Genomic DNA, 27128 nt, shown 5'->3' on the forward strand with positions numbered 1-27128 from the left:
ACCAAAACCAACACTATGTTCAGTCTCTCAATAATTTCTGACCATTCCTTTAAGCAATGAAGCTGCTTCATTTTTATGTATAGAATGTACATGGTCCTTAGGGGGAAAACTGTTTTTAAAATCACATATTTGGGAAAGACAACAAACACAAAGGAGGCTGAGGCTGAGTAATTATGCTCTCTCCTGAACAGACAAAATGTCATTCTCCCCTGTCATTACTCTAATGGCAGCTCAAGCCCGCAACAAGACAGTTTAGACACTGAACTGTGTCTTCCACAGAGCCTGTTAACCTTCAGCCTTTGAAACAACCCTGTGATCAAGGTACGCCGTCTGTCCTACTACATGTGAATATCTCATGTGGTGATGGATTTACAGTATAATTTCAGTAGGAGCTATGAAGAGGAAGATACAAAGCATGTTAAAATATCAGGATTCCCTCAAAGGCATGGTGGTTAGACAATCTTTGCATTGCCAGAAAAAAAATTAGGAAATAAAATACTACAGCTGTAATTATATATAAATCTGGAGAAAGGCCTGTAATTTCATGCACACTTGGCTTTTGAGGTTATTCCTGGAACACGCTGCTGTATATTAATAAAGTGTTTATGATGTGTGGACCACACCTGCAGGGGTGTGTGCAGTTAGCGAGGGGAGCTACTGTGAGTTTTGGCTGCCCTGGAGGTCCTGGCACAACCTGCCACTCTGCTGTGCAGCACTTTTGACTCAAGTGTTGGGTAGAGGCTGGTTATAGTCTTTCACTCCATCATAAGTGGCGTCGATTTCACAGATATAATTTGAGGATACAGTATGTCATTCCCATGCCTTCCACCTCTCTTGAGATTAGATCATTAGAAGGCTATGTGTGTGAAGTCAATATTGAGTGCACCATTTTGACTAAGAGAAAGAGAGGAGAGCTGGACTCAAGTGCAGGTCCTTATTACAGATTTATGAGCCTATTTCAGCCAATGCTGCTCAGAAAAGCTGATTATCTGTACCTCCAGGGAAGTGTTAGAGTGTTTGACACATCTTCATTACTTTAGTGCAAAACCATACTCTGCAGCTGATTGGGAAGAATTGAATGTTTCTCTTCCAAGCCTAAGCTCCTTGACTGATAAGCTTGTTAACTGTATGTGCAGGATTGGTGTGTGGATGAACATGCCCGAAGTGGACGTTGGGGGATTGTATTAATTGTGTCTTTTACATTCATTTGGTCCCACAACAAGAAAAAAATGTTTTTACAGCTGTAGCAAACTAATGTACTATTGTAGAAACGTGGTGGTGTTGTTGTTATTGCTTTCCACAGAGCTTATTTGGCATTGTAAGTAACGACGATGGACTTGCCAGCACTGAATAACAGTATGCATGAGCTCATAAACGGTCAATCATCATTTGTGGCTCTCTACAGTGTATGTTGATGTATCAATCTCTTGTTTCACTCTGGAAGCAATGCCTAAAAATCCTAGTTTATGTTCATATCTCCGTTTTGATGTCTATTTTGTGCCAGTATTTCCATTTGTGAAGAAAGAGTGATAGCTCTGTCTGGACAGAGCTATCACTGTCAAGAGAAAAAGCTATAATATTGATTGTGATATTAGAAAAGCTATTGTTTTTACAAATTTATAAAATTAAAAGAAAACAAAAACAATCATTTGACTTTTTAGGAAATACCTTTATTTGTGTTCTTACTGAGAGTTAGATGAGGAAATTGACACAACTCATATCCAGTCATAACAATAACCATATGCAGTCAGAAGAAGTAGTGCTGTCAACTTATCAATTTAGTTTGGACTGAGATTCAGTGTTGGAGGTCTGTTCATTTTAGGCCTTCTGTGTCATATCCCACCGCAGGAGTCGGGGTCATCACTCTTTAATCCTGCATGCCACAGCCACATGTATGTGTAGATGAAAAGCCAAGTCAGTAATCATGGTCAGATCAGTGTGATCAGGATACTTGCCATGCTCCAGATATGATAGCCTCAATGTTGACCAAACCATGTATTGGGGAGTCTTCCCCCCAGAATCTATGTCTCAAAACCAGAGACTTTCTTTTAATTCTAGAGAATGTATGGAATATTATAGGCTAGTTCATAATAAGCAAGAGTGTAGGTTTTCCTTTAGCAATGGAGGAGCCACTTATTTCAGGAAAAACTAACGTTAGCTTGGTTCTGTCCAAGGGTAACCAAATGTACGACGACCTCTAAAGCTCACTCAATAACAATAACTTGTTTGTTTAATTCGTACAGAGGTAAAAAAAAACTACCAACATAGCAAGGCTAGCTTTTCCCCCCCTGCATTCAGTGTTTAAGCTAACCTAAGCTAACCTTCTCCTTAGTCATGTCACATAAACTCCACCCAAATACTGATATATCTTTATTCAAAAGTTTAAAAAAATGTTGACGAAACTGATCAAACTGATCATCTATCCAATTTTAAAGATTCTAACTATTTTAAAATATAACAACTATTGGGACATCTGGAAGCTAGCTGATTAGCAGCTGTGTAAGCTTCTGCATCTCTTTTGTGCAATTCCTCAGTGGTGGACTTTGATCCTGACAACATATTATAAAAATGTCAATTTATTTGATAAAGTCTTATAATGGCTGGCAGAGTTTTTTTTCCAAAGCCAATGAGGGTTATCTCTTGTAACACAGAATGCATTAGGAAGATTTATGTGAGATTTTCACATAAAGATTCAAGTTAAAAATTAGCTAAGTGGCCCCTAATTAGGAAGCAGATCTATGGATTTGAGAGACACAGTGAAGGAGATGCAATCGCACTGCAATCCGTCCTCGAGAGGCCACTGGGGAAAATAGTGTGGGTTGAGTCTTTCTTCACTCCTACACTGGCTCACTCTGAATACAGTTTAAACCTTCACTCAGAATGCAGTTTTAACTGGGAAATAAAGAGGAAAGAGTTCACATCACTTCTGCTCTGAACTCCCAGTGCTGGCTTCCAGTTTAGAATAGAGCTACATCCTTTTACTTGTTTATAAATCTTGTCACAGACTGTATTGTTGATATGCTGCCAGCATAAGTCCCCAGTGGGCCTTGACCTGAGCACAGTTTATTCAAAAGCCACCATTTTAGCTTTGCCTTGACCTAAGGTCAGTTATCAGCATTCAGCATAGTCCACAACAAATGCACTTTTTACTTCTGTTTGAGTAATATTTTCTAGAAACTTAAGCGTCTGTCATTTGACTTTCTGTGACTGTTTTAAAATTGGCATTTTCTATAGCAACCAGTGGGCAGTAGACAGTACTGAGAGACTTTTCAAGAGATTTGTGGAAGAAGAAAAATATAGAATAACAGTAGCTTTGCTCTTTAAGTAAAGAAGTACAATATTTACTCCTGAAATGTTGTGAAGTTGAAGAATAAAATAGCATAAAATACCTTTTTAAAGTAGCATAAACATTTGTAATAACAGATTGAATAAATGTGCATTCCACCACGGACTACTATAAATGTTACTTTAAATTCTAAAAGAAAAATGTTTTTTCTCTCCTATTTATCATCTTATTTGTACCATTCAGTTTGATCATGTTTTTGCTAGAGCAAGTACACATAGTTCTTCACAGTCACATGAGGATGTGTTCCTGTTTCTGTTCCTGTTCATACCAAGAGTTTCAATGCTTTGACGATTGGTTGGTGTGTTTGAGTAATGGTTAGTTTTTATACTGGATTACAGTACATATATTTAAATTTAGTTACTTGTTTGTTTAAGTTTTTATAAAGATAACTATTTATACCTTCCCCTTCTTATGTAATGTCTTTTGTTTGGCTGCTATTAAGGAATGCATGTACGTGTGCCTATTCCGCATGAGAAACTCAACATTTCTCTGCTTTCAGTGAAGTATTTTGTGAGCTGGTATTTTGTAACTGTGAGCTGGTTCTGCTGCACAGCTTGACTTGGGGTTTTCTGGGCCTCTTTTTATGTCTGTGTGCTTTGGACCGTATGTTTGACGGCATTGTGGGGAAGTTTTATGTCCAAATGTTGTCTCAAGTGTAGCTCATACACTGTGGTTGCTTGTTTTGGAGAAAAACACTACTTCAAAATGTCCGCCGTGGGCTTTGAAAAGAGTATTACAGTAGGATTTCAAGTAAATTCTTTATAAAATCATGATTGAAAATGATATTCTGCCCAGTCGGCTGCCATCCTGAACACTGATCGGTTGTGATTACACTATAATAATGTTAATAATAATAGTTTACATTGACAGGAATGAGAAAATATATATTTTAGTGCAAGATAACAGTAGAACTCCATCAGCACTATGTGGCTATATATAGTCTACTGTCCATTTTCAACTTTTAGCTTCATTTGCTGCAGTTCTGTGACTTTCAATTCTTTAAACTTCTATTTGAGCACAGACTGACACTCTGGATCTTCTGGTGCATGCTTGTCTTGTCGTGCTTCGATTTTAAATGCACAGAGCTGTTGTGGGATTACATCACTCTGCCTTTCCTGTATATCTTGACACATTCGATGGCTGTGACAGAGTGAAGACCATTATTAACGCTCCAAAAGCCACATTCCCGGCGGAGCATAAGGACCGCCTGCCAGACGGCCACAGCCTGGATGCTGCTGCTCTGAAGCCTGTTCCTAGCAGGACTGTTGAGCGTGGACTAGAACAGGCCACAAGCAAGGATTAATTGAACATCCATTCAGCCAAACGGACGCTGTCAAAACAGATCAATACACTCAGAGGAAGGTAGGGGTCAAAGAAGAAAGAGTGGAGGTGTGTGTGAGTGTTGAGAAGAGAGAGCAGGAGAAAGCATAGCATCTGTGTGTCTCTCAGGTTGAAGCCTAACTCTGACAAGGCGATGGCCTTTCTGCATATATTGCCCTCTTTGGGCTGGCATTCATCACCAGTAATTGATGATATCTAAAATGGGAGATCATGTTTTGTCCATAATGATTATCTGTCACCCTTCCTGAATTATGCTGCGTGCCAGTTTGTGAGATATTTGACAGAAGAGCATAATACATTTTTAAATAGATGAGCAACAAGCATCTACACGGGTATGGAGGCTGTAAAAGGACACCAAGAGGCATTTTTTCCCCTGCCTCTCCAGAAGTAAAGGTGAATACTGTTTAACTGTGAATCTCAAGGGGCACTAAGTAGGACATGCTGTGTGGGGAAATGAACGTGTAAGATGAACGCCTCTCAGGGAGCAGAGGCATGGGGAACTGTAGCAGCAATACATAAGCAGGGCATGCACATGCTCTCACCAACACACACACAAATACATGACCTACTTGTTTACTTCCTTTCCATTCATAGCAAGTGGCATTTTAATGAATCTGATTTGCTGAAAAACATGCGATTTGATGCTGCGTTGTTGCGTTCTTTTATATTTGAGAACTTAAAGGAAAATTCCGCCGATTTTACACATTGCAGATAGTTTTAGAGACTACTCAGCTTGTGAAACAGTTGGATAATGTCTGTCTGGAGGAGTCTGAAAGAATAACCCTGATGATATCATAGTGATGTCAAGTGGGTGAGGAGTTTACTAGCCAGGGAGGGCTTAATCAAATGGGAACCTGCGGGTCTGAAAGGTGAGGCCAATGCTTAACCTGGACCAGCAGGTGGCCACTCCACCGGTTGCAAAAAGAAGTCCGGTTCCATTAGATTTAATAGCAAAATGACCCTACTTCCAACTTGATGTATTACCTCAGTAAACATGAGCCTAATGAGTTTATGGTCTCAGTCGGTAGTTTCAAGTCCTCTTCAATACAGCATGATGTTCATTTAGTAAATGATGGTCCCTTTTAGAGGGAAATAGATGATAAAGCAGGATATACTTTAGGGCATGGCTACCTTGTGATTGACAAGTCGCTACTATGGCGACCTGTCAGTCAGGCTAGTGACGACTCATATGTGCTGCTCTGTGTAAATTTAACCTGCGCCATTAGAAAAAACTGATTAGGAGTTGACTTGATTTGTTTTAAGCCTGTTTTTTGCTAACAAAAATTAGCATCCCAGTTAAAATCACAGTTAACATAATTACGGACGCACCTGGTTAACCAAGGCAGCCTGTTCCACCGTCTCGTTTAAATATCATCACGTCCGGTACCGCTGGTTGCAGCAAATACCAAACTCGAAGCTTCAGAACTGTAGTCCACAAACCAATGAGTGACGTCACAGTGTATACGTCCATGTCTTTTATACAGTCTATGGGCTTAAAAAAAAGAAAATGTTGGTTGCATTGTGGGAAATGTAGTGATTTCGGAGCTTACGACCATTTGTCTCTTGTAAGTTCTCAGATTTTATGGTAGATCAATGATAAATTGTATCCCTTTAAATTCCACTCTTAACTGCTCACTGGATCTACTCTCAGGATCAATTTTACAGCTGCATGGACAGCATCTCTGGGGTCACCAAGTGTCCGAGCATGTGTACGTTCAAGAGAAGCCTGAAGACAGGGCTTTTAATTTCATCTGACATTAATTCTTCTAATGTTGTCTTAACTAACCGACAGGCAAGTAGGATTTCCCATCAGTCACTGAGCCTCTGGCACTGAGCACACAGTTGTAGATGAGAATGTAAAAAGATATATAAATAATGAACTGCTGCAGCCCCAAACAACGTGGGCTGTGATGCTGCTGGTTGCGTAACTCCGGCAGAATAGTCAGATCTCCCTCATTAATTCTCCCTAAGCTCTCAGTGGGTTAATTCCCCCAAGCTTGTCATCTCCTTCATTTTGAGAAGCAGCAGCAGCAGCAGCAGCCCTCGTCCCCCGGGGGCTGCAGGCTGGCTGGCACTGCCAACACAGCGGAGGCAGGAAAGCAGGGGCAGACCCACCCACATCTCCGTGTCAGGATTCACAGTAGCACCGGGGAGAATTAGTACTTACGTGACATGGATGCCAACCGAGTGGTTTATGTGTTTATATCTCAGCAAGCAGTGTCTTGTTCTAATGTAACTGGATTATTGAGTAAATGTCAGTTACATAAGGTCATGTAGGATGCAAGCATAGATGTATATAAAAATCCTTCTGGATAAGTAGGGAAGTAAAGTCAGAAGGGCAGCTGAGGGTCAGTCAGCCATCTGCTATTACCGGGTGTACCTCCACAGCCTTTAATTTTCACTCCGGCCTCAACTGTCTGTACGAGGAAGTAAGAATGCTTAATGGGGGTTTATTTTATCATACTGTGCTATTATTGCCTTAATGGCCTCACACATAACCTCGGCACAGTGAACACACACAGACTGAACTGTCAGGCTCAGTTCATCTGACGCTACCTAACTCCACTCAGCTGTTTGGATTTGCTGTGTGTGTGTGTGTGTGTGTGTGTGTGTGTGTGTGTGTGTAAGCACACACGTGTTCAAGTGCATTGCAGATGCTCTTTGGTGTCAATATTGTTTTGGAAGCCGATCTGTTGTAATTATCATCGCCTCTCTTGGTGGGATTTTCACTTGTGTGGAAACAATCAATAATCCATTTGTGATGAGTGTGGGTAGAATTCAGCGTTTTGGGATTTTTAAGAAGAAACACAACGAGTGACTGTAGCTCAATTGGTGTAAAGGGTCAGCTCTTTGTTGCAGGATTGGAGGTTCAATCCTTGACTCCTGTTGTCCACATGTGTTATGAATACTTGTGCAAGGCACTGAATGGCTAAACTGGCCCGTGATGTATGTAAATGAAAAAAATGGAACACACTTTAGACAGAGGCATTTGCTAAATGTATGCTATGGAAAATATGAACATTCACCAACTACATTTACATTTATTAATTTAGCTGACGCTTTTATCCAGAGCGACTTACAATTGCTATATACACTGAACAAAATTATAAACGCAACACTTTTGATTTTGCCCCCATTCATCATGAGCTGAACTCAAAGATCTAAGACTTTCTCTAAGTACACAAAAGGCCTATTTCTCTCAAATATTGTTAACAAATCTGACAAAATCTGTGTTAGTGAGCACTTCTCCTTTGCCGAGATAATCCATCCACCTCACAGGTGTGGCAAATCAAGATGCTGATCAGACAGCATGGTTATTGCACAGGTGTGCCTTAGGCTGGCCACAATAAAAGGCCACTCGAAGGGCAGTCTGGAAACCAGTCAGTATCTGGTGTGACCACCATTTGCCTCACGCATTGCAACACATCTCCTTTGCATAGAGTTGATCAGGTTGTTGATTGTGGCCTGTGGAATGTTGGTCCACTCCTCCTCAATGGCTGTGCGAAGTTTCAGTCAGGTCGAGACCCCGATGAGGACAACGAGCATGCAGATGAGCTTCCCTCAGACGTTCCTGACAGTTTGTGCAGAAATTCTTTGGTTATGCAAACAAATTGTTGCAGCAGCTGTCCAGGTGGCTGGTCTCAGATGATCTTGGAGGTAAAGATGTTGGATGTGGAGGTCCTGGGCTAGTGTGGTTACACGTGGTCTGTGGTTGTGAGGCCGGTTGGATGTACTGACAAATTCTCTGAAACGCCTTTGGAGACGGCTTACGGTAGAGAAGTGAACATTCAATTCACGGGCAACAGCTCTGGTGGACATTCCTGCAATCAGCATGCCAACTGCACGCTCTGTCAAAACTTGCGACATCTATTGTGCTGTGTGATGGAACTGCACATTTTGGAGTGGCCTTTTATTGTGGCCAGCCTAAGTCACACCTGTGCAATACCCATGCTGTCTGATCAGCATCTTGATATGTCACACTTGTGAGGTGGATGGATTACCTCGGCAAAGGAGCAGTACTCACTAACACAGATTTTGACAGATTTGTGAACAATATTTGAGAGAAATAGGCCTTTAGTGTACATAGAGAAAGTCTTAGATCTTTGAGTTAAGCTCATGATGAAGGGGGGAAAAACAAAAATGTTGCATTTATAATATCGTTCAGTGTATATGTCAGAGGTCGCACGCATCTGGAGCAACTAGGGGTTAAGTGCCTTGCTCAGGGACACAGTGGGGAGTTGAACCTGGGTTTCTCACGCCAGAGGCATGAGTTTTATCCACTGCACCATCACCACCCCCTAGCTCAATAACTAATATTTTACAGACTAAACAAATAGTTGATTATAATACTAGCAGACAAAGTCTACTCGATAATTAAAAATAGAAAGTAGAAAAGAGATCAATGAATTTTACAATAAAATAAGTCTTTCCTTTCTTAGCTTCATCCCATTTGGAGAGATAGTGTATTCCTGCAAGGTTTCCTTCCACTGTGTTATTTTGCTGACACAGCGCACAAGGAGTTCCCCCTCGCTGCTGCCTGTTGCTGTTAGTGATAGCCGGGGACAGAAACAGCTTCTTCAGGTGCTCACTCTGCCTCTAACTGTTGTTAGCTCAAGACATTAGATCCCAGGCTCCAGGCTGACAGTGGAGTACCTGTTGCTTTGTATGTGTGTAGAGTCCTGTTCCTCATTTTGCCTGCAGACAAAGAAGTGTTTTATCTCACATGGTGTTATATAAGCCCTAGACAGCTGGTCCCACTTTTAATGCAAATACCCCACCTTCAAAATCTCAGTTAGGGGAGGAGGCATATAATCTGTGAAATCATGCCCACTGCCTGAGGCCATGGCAGGGTTATAGGATGTCATTTTGGCTGTTTGGTGTCTCCTTGCCATAATGTCAAGTTATCACAGTGTCATGACGGTTATTCTTTTATACAGAAGCTTTGTATAGCAGAGATAGCATGGAAATCCCTCTGGCTCCCGGCTGCTTTATTTTGGTGTATGCTAAGTACCCGGTTGCGGCATTTAAAACCGGACTGTTTTCCATCTGAATTATTTAAAACGCACCTTCACACAGACTGCTCTCACATTTACCTACATGCCCCCCAGGTACTGTACACTTTACCTGCCTGGCTGGTCAACGAACTGCTGCTGGATTGCAGTTCAAGGGCTGTGACACAGGCACTACCAATACCAATATATTAATTGAATTAAGTGAAGGTCAGTGAAGCATTTACTTAATAATGTATTACAGCAATGTGATTACTCTTTTAGTAGTGTAGGGATTAGAATTTCAATTAAATTACATTAGGGCAATCCCAAATTTTCCACTTTCTTTGCTGTCTTAGCAAGAGTTTGATTAGCATGTTCAGAGGACTGATGAGGGATGTGTTAGCTTGCTGCAGTGGCGGGAGGTCTGGAGGACCTGCTAGCCTCTACCAAAAGAGGGGATATGTGACTCCCAGTAACTCCAATGTTGTATAATTCACACATTGAGTCTTACTAGCCACCAGCTATTTGAATAAATTATAGAAATTGAGGAAATGGTGGAATTTGTGAATACAGTAATAGTTTAGCTAACGTACTTGCTAAAGGATTATTACAGGTGTGCTCTTGTTTGGACCAAATAAAGTGTTTTCAATCAGGGGTTCCACATCTTTTTTTTTTGTATATTAAAATTATATCTTGTATTTATTTGATTGTTTTGTTTTGTACCTGCTAACCTGTTGGGAGCAATGAGGAAGTTCAAGTTAATAACTGCAGAAGTACCTCATAATATCATGATTTCGCCAACTCACAGCATGGTAGGAAAGGTTATTAGGTTCATGCCTCGAGGTTTGAGAACCTCTGTTTTAGAAAACCTGGCTACACTGCAATGAATCCAATCAAAATGAAGGCCAAAACTATGAAAATAAGAGCCAAGTTGTAATAAACCTTAATTAACCTTTAATTATCTGCCCAGCTTCCCCCAGAAGCATTTGGCTCAAGAGAGATGAATCTCCTGACGCGAACCTTTGAGACATTATCCACTGTAAAGGGAGAACCAGCTAAACTTAAACCTACTATTTTAAATGTGGCATGTTGTGATTTGACTGCTTGCATACTTTATGTGTGTTTTTAATGCTACAGTAAAGGAGGCCACCTCAAATGTCTTGAGCTAAGCCGAGGATCATATTCCCTCTCAGAGCTTGGCATTATTCCACGCTGTGGGTCACGGGGTGATTATCTCTTCCTGTCAGGAATGCTGAGAATTTCCTGCGTTTTTTCCCTCTTCCGGCCTTGTTAGTGGTTGCGCCTGAACATGTGACAGAGAGCCTGGGCCCGGCTGGCTGTGATTGACTAGAGAGCCTTCTACAGTATCACTGTTACCTAACGTTCAGCAGGAGCATTGACACGGGCACTGCCTTAAAGGGCCGTTTTCACGGCTCTCACATCAAGGGAATATGCTGATCGAATGAAGTGTATTCAGTGGGTAAATAATGTGCACCTGCTCTGAGGAGGCTACAGCTTTGGCCTAATATATCACTCTCTCCAGGGAGCTTTTGTTAGATAAAACCACTTGCATGCACCATCCTTTACCTAGATTTTAGTGAGGCGTATCCTTTATTAACAGAAGCGCAGGCTCTCAGCTAATTCTTTACAGTGAGCGCTTCAGTGTCTCGTTTGATTGATTTAGCTGATTTAGCTTGTTGTGTTGCTGCAGTTTGTTCAGGTCAAGTCTCCTTTGTTATTAATAGCAAATGTTGCTCTTTAACCTTTTGCTGTTATTCTCAGGGCTGACGAAAGCGGTATTACTATGCGAGTCAAGCTGACTCCAGTCACATTCCTGATCAAGGACATTGAAAGAAAAAAGTTTCTGTGTGCTTCATTTGGCTCAGTCTGTGAAGTATACTGCTTTTTGATCATTGTAGACGTGCCCCCTTTGCCGAAACATGTGAACATATGCTGCATACGTGTGTTTGCTTGGCCTCCGGCAGCAGTCGACTCTCAGCAGTGTTGTTTGTGTCAAAGGGAGAAAGGAAAGCTCTGTTTGTGTAGGGTGGTGGTGCAGGAGGGGGTGGAGTAAGACTCAGACCCAAGTATAGGCTGTCTCGCCACAGTAACTCTCCCCACCCATTCTACGCCCTTCTCTCCCCCTCCAAGTTCCCTCTCCTTTCTCTCCCTCTCTCTCTCACACTCCCACCTGCTTTTTCGGGACGGTCGCTTCGGGGCAGCAGACCAGGGCGGGAAACTGTAGACGGTCTCAAAATGGAGGAGTGAAGAATGACATCAAAGCGTTTGAAGCCAACTTTAGGGAGTGTGAGGGAGGACCTCCAAACTGGAAACTTACAATGTTAAATGGTCCGATTACTGAAATTACAAGCTCTTCTTTTTCTACTAGAGAGTTTTGGTTTTATTTGTCCAGGTTTTGGCTCTTGAATCTCTTGAGATTTATGTTGCCACCCATAGTGCAATGAAAGTGAGCAGAAGCTTACAGTATGTTCAAAGTTTGTTAAAAATTTCAACAGCAATTTGACATTATTTGTGGTCATTTAGTCAATAATAGACAATAATAAACATTAAGTCTGCAGTTTTAAGTGTTAGTAAGTCATTAATAAACAATAATAAACATCCTATTTGCAGATTTAAGTGTCAGTAAGTCATTAATAAGCAATAATAAACATCAAGTCTGCATTTGTAAGTGTCAGTAAGTCATTAATAAGCAATTATAAACATCAAGTCTGCAGTTTTAAGTGTCAGTAAGTCATTAATAAACAATAAGTCTGCAGTTCTAAGTGTTAGTACTGGTAAGTCATTAGTGTCACATGATTCTTCAACAGTGAAGGTTAGGATATCTATAATTGTTAATACATTAATGAAAAGCTTTAAGTCTTTAACTGTAAATGTTAGTAAGGTTCTCCACAGCAGAGGTCAAAAAGTCCTAGAAAACTAAAAATGCAAAGCAACTAGGGCTGCAGCAAAAGATTATTTTTATTGTTGATGAATCTATAGATTATTAATTAGATTAATCTTTTAGTCTAGAAAACATCAGAAAATTGTGAAAAAATGCCTGTTACAGTTTCCCAGGGCCCAAGATCCCATATCATTTTTGCTTTTTAACTGGCGATAATGCCCATGTGCCCATGTGTTGACCATGCATGCAGCCTGTTGCAGTTGTTCCTGCTCGTCTTACACTGCGCGTATTTTCACACTCCTAATTAGGTTTTTAAATTATGTATATTTCTTTTTAGATTTTCTACTTGCCAACTTTTCATAATTATTTCTTTATTGCCTTGATTTGCAAAGTGAGCCACTGTAACACAACAATTTACCCTCTGGGAAATATTTCTGATTATGACTTCTGATTCTGAAATTGGTTATCAGAATTGGAGCTGATTGTTTGTTCTAATTGTCACAGCTCCAAAATGCAACCATCCTGCTGGAGGAGGATGAAGAGCAGTGAGCAAGATTTTTCACAACCTCGCAATCCAAATGGAGTTATGGAGTTTCCCTCTTCTCTTATCAAATGAATTCCTATCATGCTTCAACCATTAATGCTTTGTCTGTATATAACAGTAAGCATTCAAGTTCACTCTTATGCCTGCAGACAGTGCGAGATATAGCGTATACTTCAAGTCAGTGTACTTTCAGTCAGTGTTACGGTGAGTGCATCAAGTCTACAAGGGCAGAACATATCCTTCAATCACCATACAGGTTAAAGAAACACAGCATGTTGCCTTCTTCTTCTGGCCATATAGCTGTGTTTGTTTAACAAAGTGTTGCTTCTATGGAACATCTATCTGGGAAGAGGAAGAGCCACAGCCAGCTTTGGACTACAAAGACGCAGAGAACAAAGACGACGAACTGCCCGCAGCCTGTCAGATCCAGTTGGAGCAATCCGAAGATACTTCCAGGCATCAATCTGAAGACTCTAAGAAGGGGAACAGGCTGCAAACAGCCACAGCATGCATGGCTAACCGGGCTGCCTGTGTCACACGGCTGTTTGAACACGTTAACAAGACGGCAGCAAACAGGGGCACAGTGTGATGGCTGCGTCCAGGCATGGAAATGATGATTCTGGCTATAGTCAGCCCGTGGACACTTCAAAGTCCTGAACAGATTTGGGATTTCCATGCCTATAAAATATCTTCAAAGCAATTAACCTGGCATAAATTTCTGCTTCAGGAACACCTTGGGATAATTGCGCTGTCAGATTTTAGCCTTTGTACTGGAGCTGCCCAAAATGTCTATTTTTATCCACTCGTTCTCACCATTAAAAATCATCCCTGAGAGAACATTAGAGGCCTACAGACCGTTGGAGTCTTTTTGTTTTCCTCTGTCAGTGTGAAAGTAGGGCATGAGCTTCAGAGACAGTGAAGGAGGAATGATGTATAGGGAACTAGGATATGTGTAGCCTATGTTGTTTTCTCGCTGGAGCTCTGCAGTCCTCCGTCACGGATCAACCCTTCTTGCCTAGATCTTATTGTCAAATAATAGACATGGTTATGCATCTAAGCTATATAAAATATAGAACCTATACTGTATGTGTACAGTGATTTTCAGTCTTAACATTCAGGGTCTCTTTAATATGAAGCAGCTTTCTTTTTCTCCCGCTTCTCATAGACTATATTATCATATATTCTGCCTCTTTCTCTCACACATAGGATAAGAATCTGTCTGTCTTGCTCTCTACTTCTTTCTTGATGTTAATTAACTGGACTACCTTCCCAGAGGGCACTCTGATGATGGCTATTTTTGTCCCTGTGCTCCCTGTTGCATGAACCGATGCCTCACTATGTTGACAACATACATCCTCAGCCCCCTTTTGTCGTGATAATGCGATGGTGCACGCAAAACACGGTCTGTCTTCAACTCTGAGCATCACTTGTGCTTACTTCTTCTTTCTTTTAGATGACGGTGGTATTTAATTAAGCATTGACTTAATGTACTTAAGTGCAAACTTGAACTATTTGTACTTTACTTGAGTATTACCATTTCAACTCCACAAAATTTTAGAAATATTCTATTAAGATTATGTTATTCCAGTACATTTATTTGACAGTTAAGAGTTTGTAGTCACGTCACAAATTAAATTAAACAAAACATATAAGCTTCAAGCTTCCCACACGCAAGTTTAAAAGAATATATTTCTGGACTTCGGGGGAGTTGTGTACACATACCAGTATACAGTATGTATACAGTATGTATACCTTTAAAATTAACTAATGTGAATCACTGAAGGAGATGTGAAACGCGATCAAACTCAAACGACAATCTTAGTGTTTTCGTAAGCTCCTGGATGCTTGCTCATGCATTTAAGCTGATACAGTACATAACCTATGTTTGACAATGGTTTTTGGAAGATAAGTGAGCTTGAGAGGATGTGGACCACTTTTGGTGTCCTCAGTGCTAATATTCTGTAATGAATGAGTTTTGGTGGTAGAACTGCGCATAGGCCTATGTTTATTGTTTTTACTGCTACTGAAAAGCCTCAGCTTTCCATCATTGTTAATAATAGTTGCAACTTGCACTGTGAAATGTGCACTGAAAATTGCCAGATGATAAAACCAGATTCATATAACATCTAAGGCTAAATGTAGCTCTTAACTGGCTGAGTTAGATGGTAATTAACACTAAACATTAGACATTTCTACCATAAATTGGTGCAGAAAATGTCTCCAGAATGCAGGAAATTAAATGTTTAATGATAAAAATCTTTAAATACTATAAAAATATCTTCTAGTCATGATCTCGTGACCCCAATATTCTGGATTGTCACATCTCACATGCTAAGTGTTTTACACAACTCTAATCTGAGCCCTAAAATGGCCCCACCACGTTTGAACACAAAGTGACGCCCTTTCCCACCTGTAACTGTCATTGGCTGTTAAAGTCTTTGCGTTGTTGATAACACATAGCCTAAGCAGTCCTTCAGAATGCTCTCTATTACATGTACATGCATACTGTATGTATTAGTGAGTGTAGTGGTACATACATACAGTTGACATAAACATGTGTAAAAATATATAAATATTGAATAAACAGAAGCAAATTATAAAAGAATAATAGAACTACGTCATCCGCCACCGGTCGGCACATGCAAAGCAGCCTAACATCTCTTGCTCTTTCTGTCATTATCTCTTCCAGTCTCCCAGTCCAACAGCAGCCTAAAGAAGCACCGGAGCCGGAGCATTTTCAGCCCCTTCTTCTGCTGCTTCCGCAACTACAATGACTACCACGTGGAGCCACCGCCCGCCAACAACAAGGCACTTTCTCTGCCCCCGCCGACCGAGGAGAATGGCAGTCCTCCCAAGGTGAAGCTTGTTTTTCTCTCACATCATACTTGGCCAAATTACATACCATTTACATCCACATGACCAAAGAACCTTGTGGGAATTAGTTAATGTATGACAAAAATCATACTTTGACTCGAGAGATCCTGTAACGAGTAACATTTGTTTGGTTTTGTTACAGAGGGCTTGTTAGGGTTTGCCTTTGCCTGCAGAGAGCTGAGGCGCTGTGCAGCCTTGCTGAGCTCCCTCCACAAATTTTTCCAGCTGCTTCAAACCCGTTGAACCCAGAGGTTGTTTACCATCCACTGCTTGAAAATACGGGCTCGCTTCCCATCTTGCATTCTTCGATATCTGCCTACGCACACAACCGCACACACAAAATAACACACACACACAGAGCACGCTGAGAAGCTCGAAAGACACAGACACACTCGCTCGTTCGCTCGCTCTTCCTGGCGCATGCTCGCACAAGCTTACGCAAGTCTGACCATATACCCATGGCAACACATGTACGCACACACACACTGCTGCTTCTTTAATCCCCATAAAGTGGGCCTTGTTTGTGTCCGGTGTGATGGATTGCCTGGCACCCACGCCCCCTCCCCCTCCTCTCCTAACACACACACACACTTTAACCAGTGTAGTGAGGCTGTGTGAAGCGACCGTTCTGGCCGTGGAAAAAGTGCCAAAACCCCGGAGCTCCTCCACAAACGCGGTGTTCTGCTGCCAAGGCAGGTACATGGAGCTATAAATGGAGCAAAATCATATCACGTTTCCACTCCTGTTTACCTGTGAATCTCTCTCATTCAGGGGAGGAATGTGTGGCCCTTTACAGACACCATACATGTGGTCAGCTCTGACCCGCTCCAGACCCCCTCCTCAACAAGCGAGTTCCCATTAATTGGAGTGAACCTAGCGAACCTCGCCATAAAAAGCCTTGTTATGGTGCGGGGCTGATCTTTGAGCTGGGTCCATGCCACGGCCCCTCCCAGCAGTGTACTGTTGCTGGATTTCTGGCCAGCCGTATTTGTTACTATGGCAGCTCTGTTTGTTTTTGAGCAAGTTGTTCTCACTTTCTACTATACCTCCCTTTTCTCTGCCCCTCTCCCTCCCGTTCCTCCCCACGCATTTGTTGATTAGAATATTGACGATGTCGATTTCTTCCCATGCAAAGATTTTTCTCTGTTCCTTCTTTTGCTTTCCAGTTTTTCAGTTCCTTCCACCCTGTCTCTAGTCAATCTCTTTCTCTTTCTCTCTCTCTCTGTTCTCCAGTGTGACCAGGTCCAGGTCATCCCCATCCCCAGTGTATGTATTATTATCTCTCATTTTTCTTCATCCCTCCTCCCTCTGCTTGCTGTGCTTCATCATTCTAGCTGCATGTGGATGTTGACACAAGGGTGGTTTTTCTTTGCTCTCAGATGAAATGTTGCACCGTCCATTTCTGATAATCACGCATTGCTTGGTGCTGCTTACCCTCCAAAAATGTAATCCAAATCCATTTATTATCATATGTTTTATTTGGGGCTTTGTCCATTTGTCTGTTTCTCCCTTATTTTTCCAATCATTGGAACAGGTCATGAGATGATTGATTTTCACATTAGATAAAATTTATTGACTCTCCAGTTTGGATCAACAAATGGATGACTCACCCTTAAAATCCTTGATTAAATTAGGTATTTGTCTGTGTGGAGAACAATTAGATTGTGATTATGCACTCAGTGGTCAATGAACTACCGTCAGTCCAGTAGAAAAGGTCTTGTTTCAATGATTTGTACTTCGTCAGACATTCACCAGTAAGGCGGATTTATCTTTGTTTGTGCTGAAACAGCGATTCATTTAGCTATTTTGGAATCTCCGCGGTGCCTGTGGTTTGATGTAATTTAGGATATTCACACTCACAGCATCCCACATCACAGCCAAGCTTTAAACTACACCACCCAGCAGACACCTCCTTTCAATGGCAGGAAGCGCATGTGGCGATGAGGTCGGCTCCTTTATTTTCCCTGGCGAGGACTTATATAACTTGAGCTGACCTGGACAGGTTACATCTGCATCACTGTTTAAGCAGTTTAATCAGTGAGAGACGTCAGGAAGTAGACAAACAAAACAAATCTGTAGCTCGTTGTTAGGTTGTTTGTCTTACTGCAAAAATACCAAAAACCACAGCATCAAAGAAATCCTTTTTTCTTATTACAAAACCAAAAACATTATCACAAATATATAAAGACATAGAAAGGCATCCAAATAAATGGGAGCACTTAACTTTAACCTTCCCTATTTATCATTAAAAGCATTTTATAGACACTTAATGAATGGTTTATAACACACTATAATGGAATTATGATTATGGAGTTAATCAGACAGAAGGTAATTTTAACTGACAACAGTTATAATGTCCATAATGTCTATAACTATATTTTGGAAATAGTAGTTTGACAAAAATTCTTAACTAAAGGCCCAATTACTTGATTACCACTGAAACTTTTAGCTGCATCTCATGGCCTTCATCAGCGGATGTTGAGTGCTCAGTTGTCACATGATAGAACACGAAGTATTCATTGATAAATAAGTTAATTATTAATAAATGGAATGAAAAAAGGTGAAAAGATGAAACACCAATTTTAATGTATATATACTGTATCACAATTTAGTTACTCCATATTCCTGTTATTCTGCATATATACTTCCCAAAATTCAAAAAATATTTTTTTTTCTCCTATCGTATCTTTAATTAATTCATTTATTCTAATGTTGAACACCAAAATAACCATGAAACACAAACAGCCAGTGAAACACACCCATCGCTTAGATTTATCATCATTGTATTAAAAAAGTAGAAATATTATTATCATTTAAGCTGCTTTCTTATATTAACACAAGCTAGTTTGTTACACCTTATAGGAAACACTCGCACAGTGAATAAGCTGACACACTGGAATTTACATCATCATTTTTACTTCCAACAACAGTTTTCCAGTTTGTTAGATTTGATCAAGTAAAATGATTTCTTATCAGCAAGCATGGTGCGCTGTGGCTGAGCCCTATCAGCGGCCTCTGTGAAGGTTTTTTATTTTTTATCACAGTGCAGCTCCCTGGTGAAAATGTTATGGTCCCAATCAGTCTTTCTTTTCTTCTTTGCTCAACCCGCATGTGTATATCACATTCATCACAGCCTGTCAGGTTGTCATTCAGTGTCCTTGCTCACGGGGAATCCTTCCTGTGATACATCAGCATGCAGACCCGTGATAAGACATGATAAATATAGTGAGCCAGGCCAAACACACTAAAACACAGATACATGCAGGAAATGGCTGGCATACTGAGCAGCAGCGCAAGTGTGTGTATGTGTAAGATTGACAGAGTCCTTGCTAGTCACCTCTATATAGATTTGTGTGTGCATGTATGCGTGAATGTACAAGTGTGTGTGTGTGTGTGTGTGCGCACGCCCCCCATGGCCGCGCCATCTGCCCCGTGCCTGTCTGTAACCCCACGCCTGCTTGGCAGAGGACGTGAGTGTTTCTCCTTTTCCTCCCTGACCCTGAAGGCAGCACAATCACAGAGCTCAGTCAACATGAGATAATACAGAAGATATCAGCAGGGACTCTTGCAGTCAAACCCCACAGAACTACAATAACAACAAGTATAAGTAATTAAACCAGCTGGACAGGTAGTTTTCATGTGATGGCATGTGATCTGACATGTCAAACATTCTCACCTTCCAGCTTCTCACACATGAGGATCTACCATTTCCTCCGTCTTATATCATTTTAAATTAAATATGAATTGGCTTTGGGCTGTTGGTTGAATTGCATAATAATGAAAATAGGCATTAGCAGCAGCCCTACTTTACATGAAGTACCATGATTCTTTTGCTACGATACCCTAACTATAGACCGACATTGTTAATTTTACTCAGGTAGAGCAGTCAATAAAATTTTATCTCCTAGCTTTGGGCTGGAGCAATAACTCTGATCATATCATGTTATGGTATTACAAAATTATTTTAATGATTCCAAGCAAATTGTAATTAAAGATGTAATGCACAACAGTGGAATGAGATGAATATCTCATCAATATTGTGATACTGATTTTAGGCCCAGTACTAATTAAGCTGTGCAATTAATGAATATTTTTATTGTCAATTAATCTGGTCAATGAGTATACCTTTTTATCAAATCCTTCTAATTGAGTAGCTGGAACCTATAAAACATTACTTAAAATATTAATCGATAATCAAAATTGTTGCAGGTTATTTTTCTTTTCTAATTAATTAGTCAGCTCTAAAGACTAAAAAAGATTAAGCTATTTTGCAATATTACAAACATAGGTAAAATATCACCTAATCAGTGCATTGATCATGTCTCAGCTCCTCAGTCGAGCCTCGTGACCCGCAAGTCATTCAGTCCGTTAAGTGTTTTTTTAGTGTCCCCCAAAGCGGCCAAGTGATCATCTCCAACACTCCTAGCCTCATCACACTCTCAGTGTGAGTGTTTGTGTGTGTGAGTGGGTGTGTTTTGCTACCTGTATTTAACCTCTGTTATAAAGGGTGTGTGTTGTCTCTGCAGCCTCCAGCCAAATTTCTCCTGCCAGAGGTCAGTATAGCAGACTACGGCAAGAACTGTGTGGTGATCGACCTGGACGAAACCCTCGTACATAGCTCCTTCAAGGTAATTTTCCACGCTACGTCTCTATAACACAAACACGCAAGCACACAGTTCCCCCACGCCAGTACAAAGATCCCCCAACTCCAGCAAAAGTGGATTTCATTTCTATGAATCATTGACAACACGGGCGATTGAAATATAAAAAGGATTCAGTTTAGCAAAATAGCCTTTTTTGCATCAGAGCCCTTTTCTTTTGTTTATGCCACCACATGAATCCCATTCATGCAACTTTAGGTCTGCTCAACATCCATGCCACCCCCCGCAGTGGCACTATGTTCCTCGCCCGCCCCGCAGTTTGAGAACCACAGCCTGAGGGTATTATGGCTTTTATACAACAGGAGAAGGCACATCTTGTTACTATAACAAGATGCTGGCATGGCAACCAGTACATCCATGTTGCTGTGCATCATGCAATTCATCAGCATGTCTGGGGTTTATCTTCAGCCAATCCAGCTGGAGAGGCGTTCAGTATCGTGTCTGTCCTGTGAAAACCATGTGCAGTATCTCCATGAAGTCATCTTTTTATGAGCTAACCCTTTACATTTTTACTTATTTAGCTGACGCTTTTATCCAAAGCGACTTACAATTGCTATACATGTTAGAAGTCGCACGCCTAAGTGTCTCGCTCAGGGACACAATGGTGAATGGGTCACAATGGGGGATTGAACCCAGGTCTCTCACACCAAAGGCATGTGTCTTATCCATTGCGCCATTGCCACCCCATTAAAGCCATCTAAGAGCCGTCTGTCTACATAATAAAATAAATAGATTATTTTTTGTTTCTTAGACCCTTGCACTTCATTTGGACATGCAGTTTTAAATTTAATACAAAGACCTGACTGCCATACTGTATTTTCAAGGTTTCAGGTGTACAGCTGTACATTTACCTGGAAGCTCTTTTTGACCATGACCACAGTTACTTAAAAGACGAGACCCTAAACAGTTAAAAGGTTTTATTCGATTAAGTAGTGGGAGAATTCCTCTCAACCTGTAAAGGAGCATTTAATTCCAGAGTCTGCAGCCGTGCTAGCTGCTCTGTGAAGCCGTACTAAATGTTAATGTCAGCATGATAACAGTGACAAAGTAAACATGTTGATGTAGTTCACTATTTTAGTTTAAGGTGTCAGTATGCTAACAAATGCTAGTTATCACTAGAGATAAATACAGGGCACAGCTGAGGCTGATGGGAATTACATTAATTTTGAAGGTATTTCACCAACAAATATAGGACAAAGGAAAATTCTGACTTGACGTGACTTCAGAAGAAAAGCAAGATCACCAAAGTGATTACAATCACATCCTGAGGGGAACATAAATTCTGCACCACATTTCATGGCAATCCATCCAGTAGTTGTTAAGACATACTGGACCTCAACAACATCCCCAGAGCCACGCTGTTGGCATGGCTAAAATGTCGGGATACGTGATTTTCACTGGACAGCTACATGTGTAAAATAATGCTTGCTTGCTTGTTTTCATGGCACCGCTGCTTCATTTTCCAGTGCACAGCGCTGTAGAGGGTAACTGAAGGTCACGACTCTAAATCAAACCCGTGATGTTTTAAGAACAGCACATTTTACTGTGTGTGCTTTAGTCATCCCACAATAAATCCATGGTCATCCCATCAGACTGTAAAATATGATTGTATTTATCATGTTGAGTATTATATTAAATGAACTGACAGCTACAAAACCAAGATGGACAGTTATTTTCAGCCATGGGAGAAATCTGATTTTGCAGTTGCCTCAGAGTGTTTATTACCACCACAAAATTTTCTATTAAGATTCACAATATTTATACTGTGACAGATGACAAAGGATAAAGGCTGATATACTGCCCAGCTCTACATTGTCAATAGATGACTCCTGCATCTCACCATCAAAGGTTCCCCCTACTGACACACCTGGCATACCTAGTGACCTACTTCAGCACAGCTCTGCCTCGGCCCCAGCTCATCTTATTACATCTGTGTGCACTTTATCTGTGCCTGTGTGCCTTTTGTCCTCAGCAGAATGAGAAAGCCAGAGATGCGTGCAGCGAAATAGCTCAAGGTGATGTTGAACAATCTTTTGTGTTTGCTCTGGTTTTATTTTATCCAGCAGCGAAAGGAATCTGTTTGTTAATTTAAGTAACTGCAGAGAAAACTCTTGCAATACATTTTCATATGACGAGGAGTTCATTACTCATTTGCTGTGGAAAGTCAAAGGAGAGAAAGAAATGTACACACACTGTACTGGACCCACCCATTACAGTCACATGCCAGCAATACGGGGCCACACACACGTACACGCTCACCCACACACAAGGGTGTGTCCAATACAGTGCGCTGTTGGCTTGAATGACTGCGGGATGAATTTCGCAGAATACTTGGATCTGTTCTAATAATCTCAAGGGTTTTAGTTTCTCTGCCTGTCAAAATAAGTCAGAAACTCACACAGGAACTGTTTTTTTTTTCTCTGCGGATGAAACTCCAGTAGCATCCTGTATGCTCAGTCCATCAAAATGCATTAAGTTCAGAGATCAGTATGCAATATAAAATGAATTCAGGCAATGCAATAACTAAAAATCAGTTGGTAGAGGAAGAGGGTGAAACAGAAAGTGACACACAAGTAGCATTTTCAGTTATGTTGAGAGGCCTCCAGGATATCCTGTAGATTGTTTTTTATAGAAGTGAGGCTAGGAGGTCATTTTGGATCTAAATGTTAAGCACTTTAATGTATAAGTCACAATTAGTTAGTGCAGAAAAACAACCAGAACTATCAGGGCATTCCACATAGCACACAGATGGACATAGACTAAAAAAGAAATGTTACATAACACTTCACATACTGTATGCTTTATCCTGTATGTTATGGGTGAAAAGATAAATTCTGGGCCTGCTCTATTAGATTAGATCCTGTGTGTGCTGGATGTGTAAAAGTGGCTGAAAGCATATTCTATATATAATGAAAATAGTATTTTTATAAAACTTCTCAAAACTGATGTTACAAAGCACTTCACAGAAAACACATGACACAAACTTAAGTAGGAATCCGGTTAAAAGATAAATAAATATGCAGTTTATGGTCAAATGTCGGTGGACACCTGATCTTTACACCTATCTCATTCCATTAATCTGCTGCTGTGACAGCCTCCACTTTTCTGCAAAGGCTTTCCACAAGATTTTAGGATGCTGGGATTTGATCCCATTCAGCCACAACAGCGTAAGTGAGGTCAGGCACTGCTGTGGCCAACAAGGCCTGGCTCACAGTCGGCGTTTCACTTCATCTTAAAGGTGTTGGATGAAGCTGAGTTCAGGGCTCTTTACAGGCCTGTCTAGTTCTTCCCCACCAACACAGAAAACCAATGAGTTGTAGCCCTTACTGCATTGTCATGTTGAAACCATTGCCAAAAAGTCATAAGCACACTATTGTCAGAAATATTATCATCATGTTGTAGTATTAAGATTTACCTTAACCATGGACATTGTTAGGCCTTCAACATAGGGAGTGATACAAAGTGGAACTGTTAATGACTGTTACTTGCTGAACTTTAGCTACGTTTACTTGAGTTGAAAGTAATGGGATATTTTATTTGGCTATGGCAAACACTAATTTAGTCTAGCTAGCGTGAACGCAATTTCTATTGTATTTCAAAACATCAGTCCCCATTGAATGTTGTTGTCAGTGAAAACTAAATGTCATAGTGCCCCTTTTAATGCTGTTGTACTGGTATATTGTTCAATTCGTTGATCAGATGGATACTGGAAGATATTTTAGGAGAGAGAGACAAGCAAGAGACTGGCAGGGCAGCTGATTCTGAGGTCAGTAGTCTGCAGGTCTAAGGAAATGTGGGCACCAAGGCAGAGTCTAAACTATTTTATTTCATGATATTTATTATATTTGCTATATTCTGACCCACTTAACTTTCTGCATTCATTGGCTGTAATAAATTAAATAAATATGTAGATGTTGCCTAAATGTAGGCTAGGCTTTATATGATACACCCACAGATAAACACACATGAAAATAAATGAAAGCAATCATGCATCTATGCATATAGTAATCATTACTCCAAATCTTTTATTCCTTCCACCATCAGGTTATCAAATTCAAACAGTAGCCACTTTAAATAGGATCCTTATCAACAGCTTACATGATAAAGTATTTATTGTTTCCTTGTATGCAAGCAAAACTACAGAGCAAAATCACACTCTGATTAAATCAGTCTACAGTGCAGTAACAGTAATTAGTGTAATTAAATAGCATCCTTTGACCTGCAACTATCTAATAGAGAGAGGAATTATATGTCGTAGTAGTTTATCACATATTTACATGAGCACACAGATAGCATTTAAGTCACAGCCAACAGAAGAACTCAGTCTGGCCTAAATGCAAGCAAAAGTTACGCATACCCTGGGAGCTAAACCCTTTCAATCCTAGTGACGTCCCTGACCTGAAAAGAAACCCAGAGCCAAATCATGAAAAACAAAGTGCACAAAGTACATGGACAGAGTTACGCAACTGAAACCAATTTGAAACCTATGTCTCAGACTAAATAAAGGCCGTAGAGCTGAAACAATTAGTTAATTAACTGATTTGTCGATGGACAGAAAATGATTCGGAAACTATTTTTGAAATTAACTGCTTCAAAAAACAACAAACAAAACAAAACATTTGAAGATGCCAACATGGACTCAATTAAGTAAAATGATCTGCATATTAAATGATAATTAATATAATTGTTAGTTGCAGTTTTCTGCACATACTTATGGCCATATTGTAAAAGAAATCTAAGATCCACATTGTATAAAACACAAAAAGGGATCGGGTAGGAAATTATTAAAGGCGTAGTAGTTGCATGATATAGAAGTGAAAGATAAGAGGGGAGCATACCAAGGATAGATTTAGACGTAATTTAGATGACTCCTCATTGATTATGAAGGTTTGTCATTTTGTACAACTTACAATGGTGTGTAAAAGCTTTACATCCAGTTATAAATCTCAGTGCACCATGGCAGACAGTATCCAAGAAAGATAAACATTGGTTAGGCACATTTCTATCAAGCAGAACACCGTAATAAAGTGCAGTGAGAAAGGTAGCAGCAACCAATCTCTACGTGGTTGTCAAAGAAAAACAGGCCTTATTTCTAAAATAAAACCCTATTTTTGTGTGAGTGTTTGTACAAGTGCGTCAGTGTGCAATTTAAAAGAGAGCTGATCATCAATAAAAATACCCAAGTATTAGTACATTTGGACTTGTTCGATCTGCTCATTTTTGAAAAATGCAAAAGATGAGTTTTCTTAACATCCAAAACTAGCTTAAGCTGATACAGTTGTACCTAAACAATGTTAAAAGCAAATTGTAAATAGGAAAATGGTTGACTGATAGTAGCAGCACTACAAAAAATAACAGTGTCCTCAGCATAAAAATGGAAATGAGCGTGTGGAATGTCTTGACCCAAGTTGTTAATATAAATAGTAAATAAAATTGGACCCAGGACTGATCCTTGGGGATATGTATGTATATAAAGGAAACACTGAAACAGCCAGACTGTTCCCTCCATCAAGTCTGTTGAGGTCAACGCTGGTTCAGCAGAGATCCATAAAGCAAACACTCTCCGTTCTCTGCATTTGCTTCATCCCATCCCATTTCTCTCACACATACATTCCCTCTCGCCCGCCTCCATTTCCATATCTCTCGCCGTCTCGGATCCTGGCCCATTACATGAGCAGCACGATGAGCAGCTGTTGTGTGTTCAAGTCTTCAGATGATGGAGTGATTCAGCAGAAGAGCAATAGGCGGAGACCAAGTCTTTCTGCATCTCTTCCTCCATCTGTGTCTCTCTTTCTCTTCTCTTTGTGAAAGTTGGACTAGTGCTGCCTGTTTGTTCTTTCTTCTGCCTGTCACTGGTTTGGCTCATTACTGGTACTGTTTTTAGACAATCAAGGCTGTCTTTTAGGTTCTCTGGTGTAAACATTAACCACAGCCAAATATTACAAAACTGATCCATGGAAGCACTCACATGTGTCCTTGGAGGGATCTGGAGGCTTTGACTCTGCGTTGTCTCACTCTTGCATCACATAAGGAAACCAAACATCTCTAGTAGGTCAATTGTTCCACGATCACCACCAATGGTGGAAGAAGTACTCAGATATTTAACTTAAGTAGCTAAAAGTAGAAATACCATTCAGAATACTCAGAATAATGCATATTATTTTATTATCATTATTGATGCATTAATGCGTACTTCACTGTAACGATGCACCTGGTAAAAGTGGGGTAATAATTTTAATTTGTTTATCTACAGCTTCATAGCTTGTGAATTCCATTATGTCTTATCTTTTATCACCAGCCGCGACAGTGAGGCTGGTATTGTTTTCTCCTTATGAGTCTGTGTGTGTGTGTCGTCATGGCAAAGTGTGGTCCTGGAGACACCTACTGTAGCGGGAACCTTCTGTAGAGGGAACTACCACAAAAGTATATTTTGGGTCTTATTTGTGATGTCTATGAAGATTCTCAGTCA

At 40.5% G+C, this 27128-nt stretch overlaps 1 protein-coding gene across 3 annotated transcripts in view; it reads left to right on the top strand.

Moving 5' to 3' along the window:
* ctdspla (CTD (carboxy-terminal domain, RNA polymerase II, polypeptide A) small phosphatase-like a) overlaps positions 1 to 27128 on the top strand; it is a 38087-nt gene that overhangs the window by 3589 nt on the left and 7370 nt on the right. Inside the window, exons 2-4 of one of the 3 annotated variants that reach the window (XM_046067880.1) lie at positions 15814 to 15980; positions 17232 to 17264; positions 20525 to 20626. In XM_046067880.1, coding sequence (XP_045923836.1) covers positions 15814 to 15980; positions 17232 to 17264; positions 20525 to 20626 — 302 coding nt within the window. The remainder of the gene's footprint in view (positions 1 to 15813; positions 15981 to 17231; positions 17265 to 20524; positions 20627 to 27128) is intronic. The other 2 variants (XM_046067889.1, XM_046067897.1) reach the window with 2 other exon arrangements.

Source organism: Micropterus dolomieu, linkage group LG01, assembly GCF_021292245.1.
Source record: "Micropterus dolomieu isolate WLL.071019.BEF.003 ecotype Adirondacks linkage group LG01, ASM2129224v1, whole genome shotgun sequence".
Lineage (NCBI taxonomy): Eukaryota > Metazoa > Chordata > Actinopteri > Centrarchiformes > Centrarchidae > Micropterus > Micropterus dolomieu.